The sequence below is a fragment of the Trachurus trachurus genome (assembly GCF_905171665.1).
Source record: "Trachurus trachurus genome assembly, chromosome: 24".
In the NCBI taxonomy this organism is placed as follows: Eukaryota; Metazoa; Chordata; class Actinopteri; order Carangiformes; family Carangidae; genus Trachurus; species Trachurus trachurus.
The window spans coordinates 26487615-26515198 of NC_139910.1; the positions used below are offsets into that span (position 1 = coordinate 26487615).

The 27584-nt window shown below is 43.3% G+C and overlaps 1 protein-coding gene and 1 long non-coding RNA gene across 3 annotated transcripts in view; both read right to left on the bottom strand.

Annotated features, from left to right (window-relative positions):
* The window catches only part of LOC311007831, a 434756-nt gene that overhangs the window by 285307 nt on the left and 121865 nt on the right, over window positions 1-27584 (bottom strand). The window lies entirely within an intron of this gene.
* vsnl1a (visinin-like 1a) lies at window positions 704-27304 on the bottom strand (the record flags this gene model as incomplete). Of its 2 annotated transcripts, XM_084001182.1 has the most annotated exons (3): window positions 704-901; window positions 4015-4230; window positions 27143-27304. In XM_084001182.1, 3 exons carry the CDS (start codon window positions 27302-27304, stop codon window positions 704-706), a joined length of 576 nt encoding a protein of 191 aa, XP_083857308.1. The 2 variants fall into 2 exon arrangements, with proteins under 2 accessions (XP_083857308.1, XP_083857309.1); XM_084001183.1 differs by lacking the exon at window positions 4015-4230.

A 27584-nucleotide genomic window follows, 5' to 3' on the forward strand; every position in this document is an offset into this window, starting at 1 on the left:
TTACATTTTTTATCTTTTTATTTTACCGACGGTACAACCATGTTTTTGGAAGGAAAAGTTGGACAAACGCTAATCCATCTCTTCTAGAGTTAATTCATAATTGAGACAATGGATACTGTGTCGTATTGGAGGCAGATACATCATCATAGGAATTTGGTTCGGTCGACATTACTCAGTATTATGAAACACGTACAGCTAGCATCAGTAAACTTGGAACAATAAATAGAGTAGCGGCAAATTCAACGTAGCACATCACTGATGCGCAAGCTCCAGTAGAATGAAACTGTATGGAAAATACTTTGCACACTTCACATTTTGGCAGTTGATCTTTAAATAATTTAAATATATATTCATATTTATATATCTATATATATTATTTGTGCAAGGTGTTCATATGTAGTGAGAGAGAGAGTGTGTGTGTGCATGTGTGTGTGCTGTTAAGTGTATCTGTCTGTGGTGTAAGTGTGCACCCGCACTCTTGCACCCGCACACTCTTGTATGTTGTGTGTGTAGATCTTTTTTTTTTTATAGCAAATAACATTCTCATGCACACGAGTGTTTCAAACACAAGAAGCAGATCCATTGAAAGGTAGTCCAAGCATATATTTTTTTTCAGTGGAAATAGCTGCAAACTGAATGGAACATGAAATTCTTTCTGTGCAGTCCGTGGCAGCTGGTGGAGCGCTCCGCTCGCCTCTCCGGCCTATTTCTGCAGGTCACACTGCAGCAGTAGTACGATGGACGGGTCGCTCTTGGCCGCCTCTTTGAACTCCTCCAGCGAGATCTGGTCGTCGTTGTTCTTATCCATCTTGGAGAAGATCTTGTCCACCCTCTGCTCGGGCGTCAGGCCGTCCTCGTTCATCTTCATCATGATCACTGTGCCCACCATCTTGTAGATCGCCTGCAGAGGGAGAGAGAGGAGAGCGGATTTTAAGAAGAGATAGGAGAGTCTCTTAAAGGGATAGTTCACCCAAAATTGAAATTTCATTATCTACTCACCCTCATGTGGACTAAGGGCTGGGAGAAGTTTCAGAGTCCTCCGTGGCTTCTCTGAGTTACAGGGGGTCTCGGCGTAGCAGTGCATGTCCATATAACGGTTGCAAATGGATACCAACTGTCTTCGTAACAAAAAGACACACCAAAAAACATCCAAATACCTCCATGCTGCTCGTATGTAATGTCCGTCTTGTATTGAAGCCCCGAAAAGAGAAATTGTCCCGAAAAAAATTAAATCAGTCTATATATCAAGCTTGTTTTGTAGCGGAAGCTTCTCGAAGCTCCTCTTCCCAGTTCGTCAAATTTGGACGAACTGGGAAGAGGACAGACCCTGTTTCGTCCAAATTTGACGAGCAGCATGGAGGTATTTGGATGTTTTTTGGTGTGTCTTTTTGTTACGAAGACAGTTGGTATCCATTTGCAACCGTTATATGGACATGCACTGCTACGCCGAGACCCCCTGTAACTCAGAGAAACCACAGAGGACTCTGAAACTTCTCCCAGCCCTTAGTCCACATGAGGGTGAGTAGATAATGAGTGAAATTTCAATTTTGGGTGAACTATCCCTTTAATGTATCCTTCATTTGTGTTTTCATAAAACACAAGAGAAAAGAGGAAATAAAGGAGAATTAAATTTCCTGTTCTTGAATCATTATTAAACAGCACAGGTGGATCACCTGTCCAGGTGCAGCTGGTCACTGCTTTGAACCCCATTGGAATTTACATTTGTAGATAAAAATATGATAATATAATATGCAAATAAGAGTTCACAAGAACCTTTTACTGTTGTTCAACATGACCAAACAAAACCTGAACCATAAATCTCTCCATGTTTTCTCTTGATGTGTGTGCACAGATACAAACAACCAGTCTGTGGCCTTAATATACATGAGCTATTAATACTTTTTAATCAAACTGATCAAATTAATCTTTCCATGCAATGCAATGTCATATAGAAATGTGAACATATGTCACACTGGCTGAGTGCAATATCCAAATCACAGGAGCTCAAATGTTTTTGTTTGTTTGTTTTAAGTATTTTGGGGCTTTTACACCTTTAATTGACAGGATAGTTGGAGAGATCAACGGGAAATGGGGAGACAGAGAGAAGGGGAATCACATGCAGCAAAGGGCCACCGGGGGATTCCAACCAGGTCCGGCTGCAGCGAGGACTATAGCCTCTATATATGGGGCACCTGTTCAACCCAGTGAGCTGTATGACACCACTAATTCTTTTTTCTGATGAAGGTGAATATTGCTTTAAAGATGCTCTTGCCAGAGACATAAAGGAACATGTTGGTTTGGTACATTTATCAACGAAAATGACATAATCTGCAACTTTATCATCACTCCAACTGAAATCATTACTCGTATCACAATCAGAATATCTGATAGATTATTGTTTTGAAAACGTGAATATATGCATGTTGCATTCAGCCCTGTCTCAAATCCAAACAGACTCTGTACAAGTGAATTTCACTGCCGAACAGCAAACAGTCTCTCCTCTCTGCAAGAGGCAGGTTAAAAGGGGAAATGACAGATGATGAATAATTCAATAAGGGAACTGGGATGAACTCAGAGTGTGAGGGGCAGGGAGAGGCTCTGACTTCCTCCAACAAGGTACCTAGAACTGTGGATGACTCAGCTCTAAACAGGCCCTTCTGCCTCTTGTTGCTTGTTTCATATTATTTGTATTTATGAATAACCAGCGTCTTGTCGGGCCCTGCAGGCTCAGCACTCTGCTGGACAACCTTTAACTCAGAAAGAATAAGTGCTGCATCCTTGTGACTCAGCAGGTTGTGGAGAAAACAAGGCATGTGTCGATGTTTCACATGCTCATCCACTTTAGCCACAGTAAGGAGAACTTTAAAAAAAATAACATTGCATGTTACAAATTGAAGCCAGAAGAGTTCTTCATTGGTCATTATTTATTTTTAAATGCATTCACTTTAATTTCCCCTCATATTTAAAACAATTTATGATTCCTTATTAGCCTGACAAGCCAGACTATATCATTAACATGTCTAGTCTGGCAACGACCCGTAGACCTCGGCTCAATCCAGGGGGCGGGATGAAGGCTGTCTTTCAAACTGCCTCTGCACCAACAGGGTAGCGCTACGACCAATCAGAGCAAAGAGCAGGATGACATTAGCCCGACAAGCCAATTAAAATGTATGTCGTCATGGCGTTAAGCCCGCCCGACGACTCTCTAAACAGATAGAGCGCTGTGATTGGTGAACACAAACGGTGTTCGAGACTCAAAAAGTTCCTATGACTCGTTTCTAGACCCACCTACGGAGCAAATATTTTTGCTGCCGCTAGGGTGCAGCTAGATTTCTAGGCTAATTCCTTATAGTACACAATACAATCTTAGACACACAGATCATCTCTTTTTCCTTATTCTCAGAATATCTAAAGAATCTGGTCGCCGTTCATTTCAGTTTAAAGCTCCGTCTGATTGGAACAGTCTCCCATGCCAGCTTGGTCTACTACTTCTCTATTTAGCTTCAAAGCATCACTTCTAATTCATTTGCCAACTCCTTATTCTTGTTTCTGATGATGTTTATTTTTATTTTTATTTATCTTTTCCTCTCTTTCGTACAAACTGTAATATTTTTTGTGTGTGATTTATTTATTTACTTAGTTTTTATTATTATTATTTTATTTTTGACTTTATTTTTCCCATCTGTAAGCTTAGATATCACAAGTTGACTATTATTCTGATATCTGGCCGTTTGTGGATTAGCTGGGGTTAGGAGAGCCTTGTCTGTGTTTGTGTTTGTGTGTGTGTGTGTGTATGTATGTAAGTCCTGTAATGTGTTTCAATGTATTTGTCTTTCTTTTATTTCTTTACCTGACATTGTATCATTGTATCTTTTTGCGGAAGGACCCCCTCGAAAATGAGATGATTCATCTCAAGGGGCTATCCTGAATAAATAAATTCAAAATTCAAATTCAAACTACAGTCAATAATTGGTGACTGAAACAGATGTTACATCAGTGAAATCATCACGTTACCTCGATGATCTCCAGCATCTCCACCCGCGTGATCTTGCCGTCTCCGTCCAGGTCGTACATGTTGAAGGCCCAGTTGAGTTTCTGCTCGAAGCTGCCTCGTGACGTGATGGACAGCGCACAGATGAACTCTCTGAAGTCAATGGTGCCGTCGCCATTCTTGTCGAAGGTCCTGAAGGCGTGCTGGGCGAACTTGGAGGCGTCACCGTAAGGGAAGAACTGGAACAGAGAGGAAAAAGGTGGAGACATGCTGTAAATATAGTGTTTCAAACAATGATGGGTGGTTTTGAAATCAGATCATAAGAAATCATCATCTGAGCATTTTCGTTACAAAAAAAAACCCACAGACACAGAGGAAAGTGTCTTGTAGTTTCAGGTCTGTAAACCTGCGTCTGAACTCCAAACTAACATGGATCTTGTGATGAGTTGTTGTGCACTGTGTTACATCACTAACAGATGGGCCAGTGATTAGAGCCTGAGATTCCTGGTGCAGTGAAGATTAGTCAGGCTACATCATGTGGTAGTTTGGCAACAAAGAGTCAGATTCATAAAAGCAGATAGAGTAATAGTTATTTGGGAGATTATACCTGCACTAATTAAGTGAGAGTTGCCATTTGGTTTTTACATAACCAGACACAACGTCAGGTGGCGTCGTACAGTTAATTACCTTGGTAAATCTGTCACTTCAAAACACGTACAGCCTGCAGTCTCTCCTGGAGGATGCATATGAATTTCTAAAATAGGCAACAACAACAATTAGACTGTAGTCTGTATTGATCCCTGAGGTGAAGCCGTCTTCTCCCTCGGGCCCTGACGCAGGAAGGTCGGGGTCACAGACACACAGCAGCCAGGAGCTGCTGGAGCCGTTCATCTGCTCAGAGAGACGTTCACACACTGAACACGTCCTCCTGTTACAAGACCCTCCAACTCACAACTTCACTTCAAAGTTGTCCCCTGTTTTGTCTGTGCACAAATCTGAAGTCTTAAAAAACTGAACATGTGTTCTCTGAAACTTAATTTAATTGCATTTGAATGTGACACTCCCCTTTGTCTTTCCTGAACAGGAACCTTTTATTTTTTATTTTTCAGTGGTATACATGGACAGATTTTTGAGAGACATGTGGAATGGCATGCCTTGACATAAAACTCTGCCTGGAAATTGAATGAGTTATTCACGTGTTTTATGATTTAAGACACTGTTATAATATATTTGTTCAAGTTTACATTGTCAGAATGAATGCTTTTACACTGAAAAATGTTCAATTTAAAATAATTCAAATCAATCTATAAAATGTGGAGTACCTCTTGCTCAGGTGTGTTTATATAGTTAGTGAAAATGTTTTTAAAAAAATCATCAGATTGCATGGGTTGTGCAGAAAAAAAAAAGATATAAGACGCTCTATATTGCACATTCTTATAGCCTCTGTACGTTTTAACATAATAATGGAAAAAGCAGCCTAAATGCTCTGAGTTCTAAAGATTATTTGACAGTCAACAAACTCATGAGGTTCAACTTTAATGGGTCCTGAGGTCCCATTGACCTCATGATCTTATGTTACATATTCTCAATGATGAACTGTAATAACCTTTGAAGCCAACATTTTAACACTTTGGTTTCATGTAAAATGACTTTCACATCAGCATCAGCTGCATTTCTAATTAGAAAATGTTAGCTCTGTCGTTGTGAACATGTTAGCGTGCTGATATTAGCATTTAGCTCAAAGCACCACACTTTCTCAGAGCTGCTTGCATGGCCACAAATCCTGAACCTTTGTAAAATGTATTCAAGTCTTGTTCACAGGATTTTTTCAAATATCAAACGCTCATATTTTCCCTTTGATGTGATTCTACAATCCGGTACCAGGGCTGAATGGGTTGGGGTCACCGACACACAGCGGCCAGGAGCTGCTCCAGCCATTGATCTCCTAACTAAAATCAAATCCAACCATGTCAGAACTGCCAGAGATGTCACAGGGTAACAGTGACAAAGATAAAGATAGAACAATGTTTTGTCCTTCCCAATTTATAGAAGGATGCTGCCAAATCTGATTATACTCGACCTTGATCTCCTTTTGTCCACTGATGCCAAAATCTACAGCGTGAGTTTGCTGTATATTACTGGCTAAATTCTATGGATCAGCTTTTCTCAGTACTGGCACAAACTTACAGCTTCCCTACGTGAATCCCAGTGATACATACAGGAGATCAGAGGTTAATGCAGTAACTGTGTGGATGACCGGCGAGCCCCGGTTCGGCTCGTCATCCGCCGTAGATGATGAACCCCGTGGGTGGCCGCGAGAAGCCGAGCGATTCATCAGCTGTAACCTTCCACTTGACCTCTCTGGTAAAAACTCTTAGAGCCGACGGGGAATCTAAGCCAGCACCGCTGCTCTCTGAGGACTTGAGTAAACAAAAGAGAGCCGGTTTTGCTGTAACAGCCGTCATTAAGGAAATGGAGCGGACAGAGGTGATATTATTTGTAAAATAAATAATCAGCATCGTTACGGAGGACAGAGGTACAGAAACTACTGAGGAAGAGTGAACTGCTCTTGAACTTTGATTTACCTGTGCTTTAAAGGTATAGTATGTAGGAATTCCCCCCATCTAGCGGTGCGGTTGCATATCTGAACGTACTCTTGATGTTGCATTCACGTGAAATCGGGCAGACGTCAGACAGACAACAGACGCTCCGCTGAGTTTCTATGGTTACCTACGGTCACGCTGCCACTAAAAAATGGCGATGCAACATGGCCGCCTCGGTTCGGTGCATCGCCCACTTATGTATTTGTAACGACTTGTAACAAGAAAGTACCAGAAAGCTTTCATTTGTATGTGGGTGTGATTCCACTTCAGTGAAATACGTATTCATGAAAGACATATTTGACTTTAGCTAATAAAAAGCCAAATAAGTTACATACTGGGACTTTAAAAAAAACAACAACAAGCCAATATAAAGCAACATTATTATTTATCTGGAGTCGTGCTAACAATCATAAGATACACACTCACTCTCCTTTGAATGCCATTTTGTTTTCCATCAACATCAGCATTAATACTGGTTTCTCTTAGTAGCTGCACACTCAACTATATTTAGGCTACTGAGCAGATTCTAACTTTGTCTGCAGGTTAGTGCCAGAGCTCAGACTGTGTCTGGACATCAGATTGTATCAGTGTGAGTAAAACAAAACAGGAGAGTTGTGGCCACTGAACTGAAACGATGAATTTCAAGACACTGAAAACCTCTGTAGAACCACAGGCATTAATTATGTGTGGGCTTGACACTATACGAGACCGCAGTAGCATTTGATCCATGAATCAATATGATAAATATTGATTATTCCCACCAAAAAAAGAAACCAAAACTTTTGCAGCAACAAAAGAAAAGCCTGCTGCGGTCTCAGTAAGCCATCAGAGGAGGCACGTGGACTTGTGTTTCAGCCTCCACAAGGCTGTTCTACACCGTGTCCTTGCCCGTGAGCACAGCAGACAGGCTCATACACAGGAAGAGGCAAGGACGCTGCCCCAGCCGCTCCGAAGAGCAACTGCCCCGGCACGCACAAACTGTCTGGAGTCACGACGGGAAGGGGGGGGCAGAGTCTAGGCCATGATTCCTAATGGGAGACGGAGAGAGTGCAGTGGGAGGGAGAGAAAAAAGAGAGAAGAAAGAGAAAGACAGGGTTAGACAGGGAGAGTCAGTTCAAATTGCAGAGCTGCCCGTCTGCAATAGGGTCCCACCCATGTAAATTCTGCTGCAGCAGCGAAGCCATCAGATCAGACTGCAGAGAGAAGTTAACAGACGGAGGGGATGGAGGGCGGAGCGTGGATGAAACCAAGAAAAGATGGAGGAGCCGACTGAAACCAGAGTGACAGAAAAAATGTTAGAGGAAGTGTGACGGCGGTGGAGCTCAGTCTCCCCGAGTCCAGGTCCTGATCTGCTCCTCCGCTCAGGAGAAGCCCAATTTATTTTGAGGAAGAAACCCGCCTTGGGACAAAGAGGGAGGGGGAGGGGGAGGGGGAATCTGCCAGGATGAACGGGACGCTGCCCGACACTTTCTGCACAAATGCGACGTGGCTTCTTTCCCATTAGTGCTGCCTCCTGCCTGTCCCCGTGTGGCCCCTTCCTCGGCTCATCTGCCCGGGACCTGAGGGGCCGGGGGGGGGGGGGGGGGGCACATGGAAAGTTGAGGCAGGAGGGAAGGAAGACAGGTGTCAGTGAAAGGAAAAAGGGGAACGTATAAGGAAGGGAAGGGGGGGGGGCACTGCGGCTCTTTGACAATCTGGCAAGTTATGAAACACTTTGTTATGTAAAGACGGAGCGAAAAAAGAAAGAAAGAAAGAAAGAAAGTGGGGCAAGGGGATGAGACTGTGAAATTTCACTCCGTCGTCCCTGTCGCTGCCACATGGAGAAGAAGCACTGTCAGATGTCACAGATGAGAGAAGTCACAGAAACACACAGCGACCGTCCGGGATGAACAACAAACCCTTTACTAGATGGCAACGCAATCACCGTTAAACAACCGCAACGACCCAGTCAGGGCTTGGAGCCACTGTTTCCTCGCCTTTACAGCCACGGATATTAGGCTGTTAACATTTCCATTAAGTCTTATTCCTCTCCTGATTTGCCATTATGGCTGTTTGATATGGCTGTTTGGAGACGGCCATCAAAGGACAGGCTGAATGCCAGACTGCTTCTGCCCACTCAGGGTAGAGCCAGGCGGACAGGCACAGCTGGCTTCATAAAAGCTATAACGTCGCTGCACTTGTGTGTGTGTCAGTGAGGCCTATTCTGTCAAACAGATACCCAACACACACACACCCACACACACACACACAACCCAAAACATGCTGCTGTTAAATGGAACATTAAAGCCTTCATAATCAGCCTGCAAGCTGGCACCACAGAGAGAGAGAGAGAGTGGGAGAGAAATAGTGCGACAGGGAAAGACACACTTCACTAGTCACACTTAAACGAAGGCCGTTTCACACCAGCAACCGACTGCTACATCGTGATTCGTGAGAGCAGATGAATATTACGGCACAAAGCGGCGATTCAAACAGGAATCCTCAAACGAGAAGCTCGTCAGCTCGTCAGTAACGGGGCGACTTGTGCTCGGTGCCAAAAATAACGTCCAAAGTTAGGTAACAGCGGCCTCCGATCCAGATTTGTGTTTGCGTTGCCCGGCCCGCGCTGCCAGCTCTTCAGATAACAGTTAAGCCGTACAGACATCTTGCAGCTTAAAAGCTTCCAGTGATGAGCTCGCAAAGGGTCAGGATTTAAACGCAGTGAAGATTTATTTACTATATGCACATTCTGTTGCAGTTTGGGAGCTGCATGTAACTGGATTACAGTTATCTGAGTCCCAAAAAATAATTTAAACACTGGTATATGTAAGTCTTTGTGAGTGAAACTGATCTGAACGGCTTACATCTTATTGATACATGAGGCCACCTCCCCTCACGCTCTGCTGTCACACAGCACCATCAGTCACTTCCATTTCCAGTTGCCCTGATTATTCTTTTATCATTTAATTAACTCATTATTTGGTTTATGAAGTGATAATATCTCTGAGAGCTCAGCAGAGACAAATTGTTTATGTCGAGATGTAATCATTTAACAAAACCCTTTAAGTCTGAAGCTTATTCCTGACCTTTCTTGTCTCGTTTCCTCATGACGACTGCATCCATGGTGAATCTATTCATTGAGAAAACCCTGGAGAAGCTAGTAAGAGTAAGAGTCAAGAGTTATTTCAAATGTCGCTTACGAAAGTGAAGAAAGCTAAAGTCTTTCTTGTGTAATGACAGACAGAAGACACTCTTTAAAGTATTAAGCTGAAATCAGAAAAGATTGCATTACATTATCTTCTGTGGTTACCCACAACATTCCAGTCATGAACGGTATCGACCACTAGGTGGCGCAAACACAACATGAGCAGCTTATTTCATATCATAAAATGTTAATGCTGCCTCTGTAACAAGTCTTGTTTGGAATATGTCCACAGCTTTGTTATGCTAATGAGCCTGCACTGATGCTAGTGGTCGACATGAACCATCCCCTCTAACTACAGGGAGGAGGCTAGGCTACGGTTAGCTCTGTTATCTTAGCAGATCATCTTTTCATGATTGAGATTTCTTTTTTAACCCTCCTGTTGTCCTCCTGGGTCAAGGAAAAAAGGAAGGAAGGAAGGACGAGACGAAGGGAAAGAAGGAAGGAAGGAAGGACAAAGGGAAAGATGGGAAGAAAGAAGGAAGGGAGAAAGGAAAGAAAGATAGAAGGAGGGAGGGAAGAGATTGGGTCAATTGGGTCAAAAAGGAAGGAAGAAGTAAGGACAAAGGGAAGGAAGGAAGGAAGGATTGTGGAAAGAAGGAAGGAAAGAAAGATGGAGGGAGGGAACAGATTCGTTCAAAGAAGGAAGAAGAGGGAAGGAAGGAAGGAAGGAAGGAAGGGTGGGAGGGAAAAAGGATTGTGGAAAGAAGGAAAGGAAAAGGTAAGGAAAGAAAGATGGAGAGAGGGAACAGATTTGTTCAAGGAAGGAAGAAGGGGAAGAAGGAAGGGAAAATGGATTGTGGAAAGAAGAAAGGGGGAGAGGAAGGAAAGAAGGAAGGATGGTGGAAGGGAACAGATTGGGTCAATTTGACCCAGAAGGACAACGGGAGGGTTAAGGTACTGTGCCTAGCATAACATATATGACATCTGGCAAGGGGACTGCCAATGTAAACCAGCCCTTGCTCCAATTGGGTACAACCACCTCCCTTTGTACACTGTCCTCCTGAAAAATAAATACATTGAAACTGAAATTGAAATTTGTCCTCTGGAGGATATTTACAACAGGAAATTACACCAGAGACTGCTAAGAAAAGAGGGATTTTATAAATGTTAATATATCTAATGGTTTCTGCGTGAAACATTGTCTGACATAAATATTATAAAACTGGATTTAGTATCAGTAAGATCTTAAGTACCATGTTATAACTTTAAGCTTTAATTACATTCATCTTATCTCAATCAAATAATATAATTAAGACCCAGTGGTCTCTCTGTATCTGCTGTCATTAATCACATCTGACAGAGCTGCAGACCTGTCTCTGTCCACACTCGCTCCCAGAAGACGATCCACACTCTCACTACTCTCTGCTCTGATACCTGACCTGCACCGCTGCACTGATGATGCCACGCTCTGACATCCCATGTTCCCGTTTTCCACTAATAATCGGATCCCAAATCTGTCAGTCTCCATATCTTCAATCTTCAGTGGTTCAAAGACACACACACAGACTTTTGGGAGCCTCAGAGCTCATTTCTGCTCAGATTCCTTCTCCCTGAGCAGTGGAGATGGTTCAATATTTTTTTTTGCCCCTTGGATAAATGTTATTACCTGCAGGACGAATGTGAAAAGAAAAATGAATCCGTCGCAGTTAACTGCTCAGTGACAAGTAAAACCAAAACATTGCGGAATAGAATCAAGTAGAATACTGTACATCAGAGGAGAATTTATGGCCTAATATTTCCGTCCAGCTTTCACGAAGCCCACAAGGTCACATCTCTTCCATTAAGGCTCCTACACGATACTCTGCACTGCTGTTCTTATCAACAATATGTAGCAGCCTCGCCGTTGGCTATTCATCTCCCCAGAAGACAAACACAGGTATAGAGGTCAGTGTGTGTCTATAATTTGCCCTTCAAAGCGCTTGGCGTCTGTGTTTTCCTGTAAGCGATACACTCGGAGATGAGATTTGATTTGTTTCTTACAGTTTCCGTCGCTCCGGCGCGGCACCAGAGGGCTGTGTACATAATGCCGTATGTTTCGTGCATCCCTTTGCTAACATTGTCAGATGCAGTGGAGCCTATTTGGAGAAACACAGGAGCAGGACCTTGGCTTGACAGGACTGGCTGTCTCTGCATATGGCTGTTTACATTGCCTCATCAAAGCTTTGCTTAGATGCTACTCCAGCGGAGCAGATTGCGATGGGTTGAAAGAGGAATACATACATAATCCATCGCTGGGGTATTTACAGTGTGTGTGTGTGTGCGTGCGTGAGAGAGACAGAGCCTGTGTGTGCTGTTACATAAACCCTCAGTGACATGCCAGGCAGCTACAGAGACGCAGCCAGCTCACTGCTGTAGCTGCTGCTGCTTCCAAGCCTCCAGGGTCTGCACGCACACACACGCACACAAACACGCACGCATTATGCACGCACACACACACTATCCCCTTAAAATGCATTTCTTCTTTCTTCATCATTTCTTGGTGTCTGCTGTGATATCAGTGTCGCCAAAGTTAAACAAGTGGGCAGGGATTCCTACTGAAATGAACACGTCATCTTGTTGGAATTAAAGTCCTTTTGTTGAGACTACTCATAGTCAGCATTTCTTCAGGACCAGCTTTGGTGTTGTTGTTGTTAAATGTTGTAATTACCTCCATGTTGTTGTTTGTTGTGTAGTGAATAATCTTCAGTTTTGTAGCTTGCTGTTGTTAGCTCAGTAGATATCCAAGCTGCTTATGTTTACAACCTTCTCTACCTCCTCCCTGCTGAGTTTTTTTTTGTCTGACTGCGACTGTATCAGTTTTATTAAATCACTGCTCCTGCAAATCCAATGTGTCCTCCTGCTGCTGCTGCTGCTGCTGCTGCTGCTGCTGCTGCTTCACATTAAAAGCACTTAAATGACAAAACATTGGAGAGGCTCTGGTTGTGAGTCTATCACAGGACAGGTAATTACAGCTAAACAAGATTATTTACCAAACAGTGTCATTTTGTGCACATCTTATCTGTGGTTGAGTTATAATGTCTCTAAGGGAACAAGAGGGAGCAGCAGCAGTGAGTTGTAGGCACCGCCCCACCTCCACCTCTTCACACACATATATACCACAGTTCATGACATGATAAACCTTTATTGACTGACTGTCTTTCTTGTTTGGTAGGTGTACTACCAGTTGCTCTTCTTTTTTCTGGTCTGGTGCGGTCAACTGTATTTCACTGCACTTGCTGTTACCATGGGAACCACAGGTGTCATCAAATCAACCAGAACTGAGTACCGCAACCCCAAATCCACACTAGGTCCCAGTCTGTGGTCTTCATCACAGCATCACGTCATTTTCTCCTGACAGAGACATTTCAGTGACTGTCTCCTCTAGACCAGTGGTTCCCACAGTAACAGGACTGTCTCTAATAAAACATCCAAAAGCTATCATCAAGTCTTATGGTTGTCTGTGGTCTAATTTGTGCCATTGTATTGTCCTTGAAGTAGTGTTGTGGTACTCGAGACCGGCCATGGTCTCAAGACCAACAGTGCTCGTGCTGTCCAGTTCTCAGGATGTTAAGTTGAGGGACAAGTTTAAGGGCTGTACAGCCTCAATAATGAGATTCTCAGACACCACCCTTGGGAGCAAGGGCTACCCAGAATGCAGTTTTTCTTTGTTAAAGCAGAAGTCTTGACTCGGTCCCTTCCACACAGTCCAGCTCCAACCATATGATAAAGCAGTCAACAGTGGGCAAATGTACTGAGGTTTGAGTAACAAAGACACTACGAGTCGCCCACAGGTACCACACCCACCTGTGCTCTTCTGACATGCTAAACCTAACGTGGACACCGGGCCAGTGTGGGTGATACAGCCAGAGTTAAACATGTGACTGCAGCTCAGTGAATTCGATGTGACAGGCAGATGCAACGATCGGGGCATCAGAAATAACTGACATGCATCGGTTTAGACAGCGGCGGAGATAAGAGGAAGACCGGATCATCATCCAGAAGGAGCTGTGCAGGGAGGGGGGGGGGCGGGAGAGTCAGTGATCATGGGTGACAGAGGGCCAGTGTGTCAGTGGTGCGTGTGCGTGTGTGAATGGATTTCTAAGTAGCTCCTTACATTCTCCTGCGGTTCGTTCCGATGACCTCACATGAGGGAAAAACAGCTGCAGGCTTGTTTACGTCTGACTGCCGCCACGGTCAGAGACGCTGTAATGAGACGAAGGCCGGCGGCTGGAATCAGGGGGCATTAACCTACTAGACCTTCGTTATGATCAAGGTCTGTAAGGTTGATCATTGATTCATCATCAGCCTGACAAGAAGAGAGGCTGATGTGTGTGTGTGTGTGTGTGTGTGTGTGTGTTGTAGGAGAGGGAGGAGTCAGCTCTTCAAAATGACACCACATGCAAACCGCAGACAAACCGAGAGGATATTCAACCAGCTCTGAGTTTCCTCCTGGGCGTCTCTGTTGTCCGTTATGAATGATTGTGCACCTTCCAGGAATCAGCTTAGATTCCTGGACAGCGCACAATCATTGAGCTTTGTGATTTAAGTGGAATTTGGAGCAAAACCTGTCCCTGACCCAGGTTTATCAGCAGTTACGAAACATCCATCTGGCAACACTAACTCAGCACGGGGAGTGTGGATGACGGCGCAACAGCAGATGGCACTATTGAGTGTGGAAACGTACAGTATTTCATGCCTCTCTCTGGGATGGTGAGGAGAAAAGGTGTTGGCATTCAAGGAAAGAAATGAGAAGAGGAAGCTGGCAGCAGAGGTTAATATATCAGACTATCAATAACCTAGATCAGTCTGCTGCTGCTGCTGCATAACAGGCTAAAAAGACAGGTATTTATCCTATCAGCATAAAAAAATGTTATGTCTGGCACATTCCACCACTGCCATTTTCCGTCTTTTCAATACAGGGGTCTAATCAGATCGAAAGAAGCAGCCAAGCAGAGCAGGAAGCAGAGTGTGACTCACTGCTTGGCAGGTAGACCTGAGGGCTACCCCTCCGCTTCTTGTGACGCAATTCAAAGCCAGAGTGAGGAGGAAAAACAGAGAAAGAGGGGAGGACTTGCTGGCTTGACCGTCTCTTAGCAGTGTGGTGTGTCCGGGGTGGCTAGAGCCTGGCGAGATAAATCCACAGCAGCTCATGCAGCTTGAAGCCACCTTTTAAAAAGCATCTGCTCCGTTCTGCCCCGCGGCCATAAAGACCAGAAAGAAGAGGAAGATGGTGGCATGGGAGGAAAAAAAACAGAAGAGTGAGATATAGCAGAGAGGGAGACGCTGCACTCTGGATGTCTACGGAGTGGCTGATTATTTACAGGACGCCTCCCGTCTGCACGACTCATCAAACATGAATTCAACATTTACCGGCTGCTCAATCACGTCTGAAGAGCGTGTGTCTAAAAACACTTCACACTTCAGAATGTTATTTTCCATCTAACTTGGAGCGAAGTGAAACACCCGCCGGCTGTCTGAATGCTTCATATCTGGGTCCGTTTAGAAAAGTCAAGGATGTCGTCTTAATGTGTATTTATTCTTTCCCTGAGGAGCGTGCAAACACAGAGGCAGCTGTATTCTCCTGACATGGGGACCCACGAGTAACAGACAAGTCTGTGACCCATTTAAAGCACACCTGCACCACAAACAGTCTGTAGCTTTGCCAGCTGACTGCTATAAATAATCAGCCGCGCTCTGATTTTTGTGTGTGATGAATTAATGTGTTAATTAAGATGAACGGTACAAACCATTCCCTCTATTTGCTTCCTTCCTTACCCACAAATCAAATCGCTCATTTCATCTCTATTGTCATGTAGCTGCTGCCGTATCTCTCTTATATTAGCAGGAACTTTAAAGACAAAGACAGTTCAAGTGATGGCCACTCCGTAAGTTGGAATAAAATGTTGTTTTGTTTTTTTTATCTCTTCTAATGAAAGGATTGGAACAATGTGATGTATTCTTGAGAGAAAAAAAAGTGTATATCTTCTCAAAACTGGTATGTAATCAGTAAGTAGTCGTTGCATCTGGTCAAAGGGTGAATAAAAAGAGGAATGTGTCTGAAAACTGAACATTTGAACTTTATGGGCAACAGTTATATGCCCAGGTTTTGTTATAATGGTAGAAATTCAAAGATTAATCAGCAACATTTAATTCTGACAACTACTACTTCCCTTGTTCAGCATGAAGCTAAAAATGTTTCTTAAAATTAACTGACAGAAGTTGATATTTGCTCTACAGACAATGAATAGTTATTAGCAAATCTGTCTTACTTCAGCACCATGGACAGCGTCATGATGTTATCAGCACAGCGAGGTGAACAACCTCCATCCTCCAACCAACAGGCTACTCATAATCCATAAAACTGCCAGTGGTAAAAAAGAAAATTCACAAAATGACAGAGTCATATGACAAAAACATATCAGTTCCTTTGTGTATCAGAAAGTTCAGCAAACTAGTTATAGATTTACAACTAAACAGTTGGGCTGCAACAGCAGGAAGTTTAGATATAGGATCTATATCATGTGTGACACTATAGCTGCCCCTCCAACTTTTGGTTCAAAAGTCAACATCACACGAAATCTGTGTGTTCATGAACTGTCCCCTTAAGTCATGTGCTGACTAATGTCAGTCTGTGCTCACTCAATCTGAAGCCGTTGAACATAGACTCTGAGCCTCAGACCAAAATGAAGTCCAAACTTCAGTCAAGACTTTAAAAGAGCCTTTTGGAAACGCTGCTGGTTGTCTTTTGTTGTGTTGCTGTGTTGTTGTCTGCACATGATGACTTTTGTTCGAAATGACGCAGACATCCACCTCGCCTCAGACCAAATGCAACAGCATGAATTAGTTTAATCACTCGGAGCGTATGAAGAGGCTAAAAATGGAGAGAGTCCGATAAGCACCAAAGTATTCTGTCGTCCATTAATCCTAATGGAGTTTGAAATAATTGTGATATTGATTGGAAGTCATGTGACCCAGCTCTATCTGCACTGATGGTAAAAACCTCTAGAGATGATGTCTGATTATCAGCCTCAACAACCCTGTTGACTGTTGCAGACCAGAGAACTGATCTCAGGATCAATGACTGATTAATTCATCCCCCCTCAGTAACCCCAGTTACTGTTTCTCTCATAGACTGAAGCTACAGTGTGCATCTGCTCCAATAGGACGTCCCTAATAAGATGCTTTTAGCATTTTCATGAAGGACATATGGTCTCATTTAAATACACAGTTCACTGTGAGGACAGAGTTGTGTTTCTGTTCCTGCACTGAACTGAGGTCAGTGACATATGGAATATGTGTCCTGGTCCTCACAAAGCTCTGGTATGTATTTATACATGTTATTGAAGCCCTGTTACCAAGAACAGTCACTACACAGCCTCAGTGCTCATGAAAAAATATATACTGTTCAGACTTTTCAGTGCAGAACATTATAAGCTGTTAGCTGTTTTTATTTTCTAAACAGTCACTGTGGTTGTGTTTGGATTAGCAGCTATAATTAAATGTTTTTGATCAACCTTATCTTAAAAACAAGCTCCCTGTATCTGTGATCTGTCGCCCATATCATCTGACACGCTGCGCCCACGAGGACTGAGATGTAGATGCTGCTGGGTAAGAGGCTCTCAACATGACCACAGATGGATTCACACGACTTTATCAACATCGACTGTAACAGTTCAAACCATGTGGGTGCAACTGTGTCTTTGTGAATGCTGAGTTAAGTTATGCAGATCGGAGATGTGAATCAGAGAGGACAAAAGACCAGTTTGTCTCTGGACTTCGATAAAACTGATTTCCGTGACTGCAGTGCTGTTTTTTTTTTTTACTGTGGAGATGATGGGCCACTTTTTTTTTACCAAAGCTCAGTGAAGGTCAGACAGAGAGAGTTAGCAGACTAAACAAAACCTGCAGAGAATGGTAACAGGGCAGGGGAGGGGAAGCCACGCTCCTCATCTAATAACGTTCTCCTCTGTACAAGCTGGGAGGATGAACAAGGCCACTTTATACACCGAGTACAGAGAGAAAATGCAAGACGACCAGACTTGACCTCCAGTACTCAGATGATCCTTCAATTTGTACCACATCCATGACCCCTGGACTAAATGTAGGCATCAGTTACTCCTTAAGTCCTTCTAGGATTGTAGGATTCTACAATATCGAACGTCTCTGGTGATACATATAGGGCTGGGTCTTGACTAAACATGATAATCACTTTTGACACGTGTTTCAACATTTTTAACCCCTTCCTGGCCAGTTGTTTTTGCTGCAAAAACACATAATTTCTATGGGGCTCTATGGGCTTTAGGGCTGGTGACAGTATTGTAGTGATAAAAAGAGATATCCAATATCCCCTTAGTGAAAACTTCTGACTATAATATGTCAACAAAATTAAACAAGAATTTTTAAAGGGGCTTTATCCATTGTTCAGATTTCAGTTCTAGAAATTAGCGGATATTTCATTAGATATTGACTCATTTATGTATTTAAACATACAATTTGACAAAACCTGTAATACAAAAAATATTTGTCTTAATGTGAGTAATAAACTTGGGAAGTTTCATGGTGATATCTGTTAGTTAAAATACATTAAAAACCCCATAGGTGGAGGTGGACATTTTTGTCCACTTGAAGGGCCATGGGTGTGGTTAAAATGCATTACGGGTCCAAAAAATGGACTTTCATTCTGAAACTCGGGACATCCAGAGTTTACCCAAAGATAAAACCCTTGCCAAAAATCAGGACCCAGTGACCTTTCATTTGACCGTGGGGAGTTGGGAAAGTGTGAGAGGTGGACAAAAATGTCCAGGGATAAAAGGAGGGATTCACTGGATATCTGGGCATCATTCGTGTCCTCCAACCACCTGTGTAACATTTCAATTCAAACTCTGCAGTGAGACATTAACATTACACATCCTGTCCTGAGGGATCCTGTTCCTGTGTAGTATTTGATTCATTTATCTTTCTCTCATACATGACAGAAATGTAAATCTTCTCTCCAGGCTCTTAGTGGAGCCTTGAACCCTTGTTAACCGGCTGAAGGTCTTTCTCTGGTTGTTTTTTTAGAAAGTCGTCTCTCTTGCTGTTTCCAGAACTGAACAGGCCCTTTATCTTAGTTTGTGCATCTAAACACACACACACGCACACACCAACTTCCTCCTCCCTCCTCTCACACCTCAGCAGCAGCAGCAGCAGAGATGAGACTGAGACCTAAATAATTCAATTACAACTTCAAAGTCCAGAGTGAGACAGTGAGGAGAGGCTTGAGAGCAGATGATGGAACACAGGCAAATTAATATTTTTTTTTAACTCTTATCATCTGCCCATTTGTTTTCAGCTCATTTCAGATGCAGCTCATCTGTAAACGCTGACACATGCGCCCTCGGCAATTAACACCAGTGTCTCTGTGAAAAATCCACAGTTGAAACCAATGTTTGCCTTAGAGAAAATTACAGTGTGCTAATTCAGAGTCAGGTTGCTTCCCCCGGTGCTTTATAAACATTGTCAACTACTCACTATCATAATGAATGAGTCGTTTGGTCCTGAGTTTATCATTACCGTTTGTGTGACTCAAATTTTCTGAGCTCATCCTCCACCTGATCGTCTCCTAATAATGAGTCAGGACTGGTTGTGTGTTGCAGCTCAAAAACAAGAGATTGTGTCAAGTGAACACAAAGTGTTTCATGTCTTTAAACCACATAAACACAAGGTCTTTCCTTTGAGAAGCCGTCATATACGACGCCACTCAAGTTTCAGTGCGAGTGCGTGCGTGTGAGCCTGTATTGTGACAACGATGGAGGATGGCATGAGAGCTTCTGAGATGACAAAAGCTATTTTTAGAGTATGGCAGGCACAAGCCCACTTGGACAAAGAAGAAGGGAGGTGAGAGAGGAAGTGGGCAGAGAGAGAGAGACAGGAGGGAGGAAAGGAGCCATACATTAGGGTGAAAAAATGGAAAAAGAGGAAGACGGTGAGATATAATGAGAAACATCGAGATTCACGCGTTGCAGTGCAGCCCCACCCCCACAGAGACACGAGTTCACAAGTATACACACACAGTCACACCATCATCTCCAATAATCTCAAGCCCTTTATAAAATATCAGCTAAGACATGGATAAATCTCAGTTATTAAATGTTTTGACAAAGAATTGATTTGGTAATAATGTTAAAATCATCCTCCGAATCCATGATCTGTTGAGATGAAATGTCAACAGAGGCTCACAGCTGATTTATATGATATATATGACTGTTAATACATATTCCAATGGTTATATTAAGTATATAAATATCAGAAAAAATCTGTTTCTTCTTGATCACCTGACTCTAAACTAAAGTGAGTAACACAGCATTGCTCCTTTCTAATGCAGGCTGCACCGTCACAGCTCCTCTCTATCTACCTCTTTCCAGTCATTACAAAACAATTTTCCAAATAGCTCGTGCTGGTTAAAAGCTTTCAAAAGCTAATTCTGCGTGTCAATCTAACACTGCATCTCCTCTGTCTGTCTTTTGTCTCCTGTGATCAGGCGACATATGTTTCCTCACAGTAACAGGCTGTCTGCCAGATGATGTCAGTGGCTGTCTGTCGCTCCATTTACCTTCCTATCTCTCTGCCCGCTGACCTGTCTGTGTGTCTGTGTATGTGTGTGTGTGTGTGTGTGTGTGTGTGTGGAAGGAAAAGGGAATCTCACAGTCACGCTGCTGAGTGGTCAGTGGTGCATATACACACACGCGCACACACACACACACACACACACACACACACACACACACACTCCACACCCGTCGACAGCAAAAAGCCTTGAGGCTCTGCAAGCGAGATGCAACAGAGCGGAATCCATCCATACATCTATATCCAGGTCAGCATCTGTGTGTCTGTGTTTGTTTGTGTGTGTGTGTGTGTGTGTGTGTGTGTGTGTGTGTGTGTGTGTGTGTGTGTGTGTGTGTGTGTGTGTGTGTGTGTGTGTGTGTGTGTGCGTGTGTGTGTGTGTGCGTGTCTCTGTGGGCTAGTGTCACAGCAACTTACAGCTTTATAATTTAGCTTTAAAGGTACATTCCTCCCATCTAGCGTTGTGGTTGTATATCGCAAGCAACTCAATCGTATTTTTCATGCTGCATTCACGTGAAATTGGGCAGACGGCAGACGGACGACAGCCGTCATAAACAAGCCTCTATGTAAACAAGTGGTCCGTCAGCACGAGGCAAAACAATACACGTGACAATATGTTGTCATGGCGATGTGGTATTGTTTACCTGACCCACGTTTTACCGGCTTTCTCTGGACTTCTGTGACTAAAATGACATCTGGTTTGTTAGCGACGGCCGTCTGCCCGACTGCAGGTGAATGCAGCATCAGTGTAACGCTCCATTCCTCTTCACTGCGTTACCGCGGTGACTTTTCACAGACGCCACCTCCACCTGAGCCGACAGCTCCGGTGTCTCCGCTGAGTTTCCGTGGTTTCCTACCGTCACGCTGCCACTGAACGTAAAAACATGGAGACACCACATGGCAGCCAGCACCGAGCTTACCCGCTCCATGGAGATATGAATGATATGAACGGCTCATTCAGAGCTGAAAGGAACACTTCACTTTGTTGATGGGGGGGGGGGATTACTGATTAATGAAAAACAGACTTTTGAACCAAATAACCGATTTTCGTGAATAGATAACAGGAGAAGTTACACTATGTCCCTTTATTTGAGTCAAAACTTCATTCTCGTTTCAAGATGTCAGATTCTTTCCTAACTTCATGCATGATGACACTAAACTGTGACCTACGACCTCTCCACCCTGCACAGTAATCACAACAACACCTGCAGGTCTCGGAAGTTACATGAACCTGCTTTCTCTTCCCTTGTGTGTCCATGTGTGTGTGTGTGTGTGTTTGTGTGTTCTCCAGTGAAACAATAACACTGGTGGTGTGAGGAGAAGAGACAGAGAGTTGCTGTGTGTAGCAGAAACCATAATGAAGTCCACTGTACTGACTCATCACCTCATCACTAAAACAACACAACATCAGCTGGCAAGAGACCAACAGTATTGATGCTCATTTCATGTCCTGTCACCATGCTAACACACTGTGTGGACAGACACGCCATTATACAACAGGATGCAAACACTAACACTTTCCTGTTTTAAAACAAAAGGATGAATGTTTTATGCATCTCTATGGATCACTGCAAAATGTGTGTATGTGTGTGTGTTAACATCTGCGCGTGTGGCTGCTGTCTGTGCATGCATCAAACTAGAGAAAAATTCTTGTGACAAAATCTATCACCTTAACATTTCAGGGAGTGTCGTTACCCTGTTACAAATGGCTCCCAGAGCGGCTGGCGTGTCAGGGATGAGAAATTTCACACACTGCGCCATGCAGGAGCTTGAGTGCAAATCGTCACGGAAGCCACTCTTCCATTTTTATGTGACTGTCTGGCATTGGCAACGCCACTTAAAGTGAAATTCCCCCGGGAAACAAAAATCTGTTTAATGATCCTGGATGGCTTGACCAGGATTTATGAACAGCGACGACGCTCCTGCTGGAAAACTCAAACCGAGACAGACGAGGTGTCGTGGCACCGAAGCTCTGGGTGTGTGCTGACTCAGTAAAGTGATGTTTTAACATGTACAGGAACATGTTTCACACTGAAGCCGTGGTATAATGACGACATGTCAGTCACATGTCAGTTACCGCCTCATGGTCAGTGGAGCGACACAGATTCACTGACATTAAAGACTGGAGCTGAAACATTCAGGCCAGTAGTCAGATAACTGAGCCACAGAATGTGACACTGGGATGTCACTATTTGTTGTTTTTTTATACTTTCATATAGGATTTTCTTTTTTCTTTTGTTTTTTAAATAATCAATGGATCAATACATATTGTAAAAATGTGATCATAGCCCCATGAAAGCCAGACTGAATTTTAAATGGGGCAAAATATGTTCATTTCAACTGATTTAACTTCTTGGAAGTACAAAGTCAATCTAAACCAATTTCTGTGAACTAAGATACCAAAATTTGACTAATAGTGAGGCACCATGACAACGTTGAGCCCTGATGGAGTCCAACATGGAGGAACCTACCAGAGCGTTTATCTGCTCTTTCTTTCTGAAAGTGAATGAAATACCAAGAAGATGAACAGAGAGTGCTGGTCACTGGTGTGTTCCCAGCAGGTCGTTAGCTCGTCATAGTTTAACAACTGATAGTCTGTCTCACAAACACACACAGACATGCAAGACACATGTAAGAATTAACACAATTACTGTATATTGTTCAACAATGCAACACTGTTCAACAGTTGTATATATTTCATTTCTCCACAATGATCCATCCACCCAACCATCCATTTGAATAGGCTACTTCCATAGTAATGATCATTTGATAAATTGTGAAATTAAGACGAATTAACTTAATTTCATCAGTGCACATTAATGCATCTTTCTGTTTAACTTCACCTCTGAATGCAGCACATCATTAAGTTACAGAATTCTTTTATAGAAACAATCTGACTGAAAGAAACGCTGCTCTTTTCTTTTAATGAGTCCTTTTATAATGATATACCAAGTCATTCATGAGCCTCCAGCTCTGATCTAATGAAACGGTGATAATCCTGGTTAAAGTACACATGGAGAAACTGCAGACTGCTACAACGCTGTATCACACATGAATATCACAGACTGCCCTCAGATACGAACGCTCATTATTTCCAGTCGACATGCTACACCTGCTTTCTCCCCCTCCCTCTTTATTCCCCTCTTCCTTTCCCTCTGATGCCGCTCCCTCTTTATCGCTTTCCCTTCCTCTCTCTTTCTCTCTTGCATCCCCCAACCTAAGAGATGATTACCTGCACAATGGCAGAGGGAATTAAAGGAGTGAGGGAGGTGAGAGAACAGCATGTCTATGTCCAAGTCAGAACAACAGAGTCGGAGCGGGCAGGCGGCTGAGTGGAGCTAACAGAGTGTTTAGCGCCCTGGCAGGAGGGGCTGCTGGACAAATGTCACAGGTGCAGATCTGTGCAAACGAGGGGAGAGGCGGAGGTGCAGGGTGAGGGTGGGAGATGGCACTCTGTGGCTGTTAAAGGGTAACTTCGGTTTTTTTCAACCTGGGCCCTGTTTTCATATGTTTGATGGATAATACAGTTATTGAGGTGGCTCCAGTATTGAGCCGGGCAGGCAGCCTGCAGCCCAGCTAACGCTCTTCAACCGGGCAAGTGGCTCCCGTCAAAGTTCACCCTATAAACCTGCATTTCTTTCACACTGACAGGCCCAGATAGTTTGTCCGACAACAAACTAGAAAGGAGAAATGAACGTATGTCTCTACCTTTAGCGTGTCTCTTCTTTGACTGGCAGTGGTCATCCCAGGTCAAAGTGGTCACAGCAGACCCTGTGGTCGGCATGGCGACGGTGCAGTGCATCCACAGGAGTGTCAGCATCCATTTGTAGCACAGGTAGCCAGAACTTCAGCGTGTCGGTGTTGAAGTAAGGTAGTCTGTGAAAGCTGCGCCAAGAGCAGCCCAACATTTTGTTGCCACAATTTGGAAATGCTCCGGTCGTCTCTCTTCACCTCAGTCAGGTAACAGTATTAACTAATCTGTGTTTTGCCGCGAGAACGAGATTTCTAGCGTGGTGAGATTCGGACACAGATCACAACAAACAGCGACCTCCAGCTAAAGGTAGAGACTATTACGTTCATTTCTCCTTTCTAGTATGTTGTCAGACACTCATTGTAACTATCTGAGCCTGTCAGTGTGAAAGAAATGCAGGTTTATAGGGTGAACTTTGACAGGAGCCACTTGCCCGGTTGAAGAGCGTTAGCTGGGCTGCAGGCTGCCTGCCCGGCTCAATACTGGAGCCACCTCAATAATTGTATTATCCATCACTCACGGATACAGAAAAACATATGAAAACAGGGCCCAGGTTGAAAAAAAACGAAGTTTCCCTTTAAATGAATGGAGCCCATCTCATGCATGCGTGCACATGGAGGACGCAGACTCACACACACACACACACAAGACTCATCTCATACATTTCAACACCGTGTCGCACGACTCAGTTGAGGCTAATGACTGATAAATAATGTATACACACTTTGTTTCACTTGCTTACTTTTCCCGTCTCTGTTTCTCACGTTCCACTGACACAGCCACAATGTTCTGTCTCCCTCTCCCTCCTACTGAACACATGAACCCCCCCCCCACCACCACCACCACCACCACCCACTTACACACACACACACACTCACTCTTCACAGGAACAATCTGTCCCGTTAATGTGAGGTCATGGCAGACCGTTTTTCCACTTATCAGCCCTCTGGATTTAAATAAAGTCCTATCACTGATACACTGTTGCCTAGAAACACAATAGGATGCATCAATAACAGGATTTACCCACTAGAGGCCCACAAGACCCCTTTACCTATGAGCCATGTTGCCCCCTCTGTGCAGCTGCAGAGATCGCTGCCACAGTTGCCTGTGTACCGTCATACCGTGCTGTAAAGAGATTTTCAGGGATATTCCATCTGATCTCTTCCGTGTTTGTGTCTCTCTATCACAGCTGCCAACTTGCTCTTATTTCCCATGAGTTCAGGGTTGTTGTTTTTTTAAGTATTTTGATGCTTTTCAGTAAGTTTTAATGAGAGAACCTGGTCTGAATGAAAAATCTAATTCCCAGAGATGAAAGATGTGCTTTCTACACATTTAAAAGAAAATAAATTACCACTGTGTCTTCACTTGTTTTTTTAATGTATTTTTTCCTTCTGGTCACAGCTGACGCATCAGATCCAATGGCATTTAGAGGAAGTGCACCCTTGACCCCCAGTGCCCAAGCGTGTCTTATGTAACCACAACCCCCTCTGGTTATGGAGGCATTTCCTGGCACCAGTGATAAAAGATTAATTCCTATTCTTACATTTACTCAGAGCACTTCCTTCCATGAGAACACTTGATGCAGCTACAAGATAGTGGCAAAGTATTACTCTGTATCCACTATTATGAATCATTTTAACTACTTAAGCAATTTAATAGCACAGATAAGGGTTTAGCGTGTCATAATAAAACACATTTCTGTCATTTAAATCATGTGTAATGTATTTTTTGTTTATATTCATAATGTACAGTGGATGCTTTATATCCCAATACCCTTCACTAAAAGCCTGAAGGAAATAGTCATTTAATAATGTAACAGTTATAAGATTGTCACACTCCGGGTTTTCTCACAAATCTGCTTGGGACAGGCCACATGTGGAAATATTCTATTGCAAATAAATAAATGAAGGTTCAGCTTAGCTATCAGATGTGCATCGTTTTGAGGCAGGAAACCGCCTTATTCATTTGTAATATCAGGAGCAGACCATAGTATTAGAGCTGTTCAGGTCTATTTTTGAGGCCATTTTATTCTCATTTCTCCTTCATTATGAGATCACTGTTGTTTATGTGAGTGTGTTCCTACCTCTATTATAAGACTGAATTAATAAATCATGGCATAAATTCACACTGCTCCGTCAGAGGTAATGAGATAGGCTAGGCTACATATTAGCATGGGAAGATAATCATCTGAGCGCCTCTGATATCTGCCTCTCTGCTGGTTTTCTGCCCAGATACAGGAGGGGGTGAAAGTGGGAGCGTGGCAGGATGCCGGCTGAAATCTAGCAGGGTTTATAATGGGAATGAACATTTCCCTCAGTGGTTTCTGTGGTGATTCATAGTGATTTGTGTGCCCCACAACAAAAACTGTTAACCCTGTTAAACCAGCACTTAGAGGGCGTTTTGTCTGACTATCCAACAGCTAAAAACAATCTGTTGCTTCTGGGACTGATGATGTGATACTATTGCACACCTGGGAATTTCAAGGGGAATTTGCACGAATACACTGTACAAGTGAATTATTCAATTCAAAAAATTCTAAAGACACTACAGACTCTACCAGAATTTAAAAACAGCGTAAAAATAACCCAACTCATCGTTTGCAAACATGCAAGAACAAAAATGACCCAACCCCTTCAAAAAAACACCAATCATTGCTGCTTTAACAAAAATGATACGATAAAAAATAAACCACAATAAAAAACACCTTCAGAATTATTTACAGCTACTCGTATTAGCTCAGCAACACTTTATGGATCTAAAGTTTTATATTCTGGGACCATGTTATCTTTTTTCTTAAGTCTGATGAACTGTCAGTGTCGACTGAGTCTAATCGTACCAGACTGGCTCGTGTTACTGTAGCCGAACGAGCCAGTAACTTTTCTTAACTCTATTCAGAGCTATCTGTTCAGTCTATGTGTGTGTTTGTGTGAGTCTGGTCTGTGTGTGTGAGTATATGAAACAAGTGCCGAAGCATATGTGTGTTAATCTATAAAGTGTGTTGCCAGCCTGAGAGTGAGTCAGTGGAGCTTCACCTTGACATAGAGCTGCTGGAACTCGTCCAGGTTGAGTCGGCCGGTGGGACAGTCCTTCAGGAATCCCTTGTACCACTGCTTCAGCTCGTGTTCGTTAAACTCTGTGTTCTTCACCAGATCCTCCATCACTTCAGGGGTCAGCTTGCTGTTCTGTTTCCCCATTTTGCCTGCAAACAGGGGATGGCACAGGACACACACACACACATACATACAAAAAATGAATAATGTTAGGCAATTTTGAATTCATATAAGACACAAAGAAATGCAACTACTTGAAGTGAAGCTGCAGTGAGAGTCTGGCCGGTGTTTGGACAAGTGATTCATCAACACTGATTTCTAGAGAACTTTGAAAGTGTGAAGCAGCTTCCTTTAAAAATACACGTTAAAACAAATGGACTATAGCACGAGGCATTTGAATAGTGTAATAGGAAATTAGTCCTAT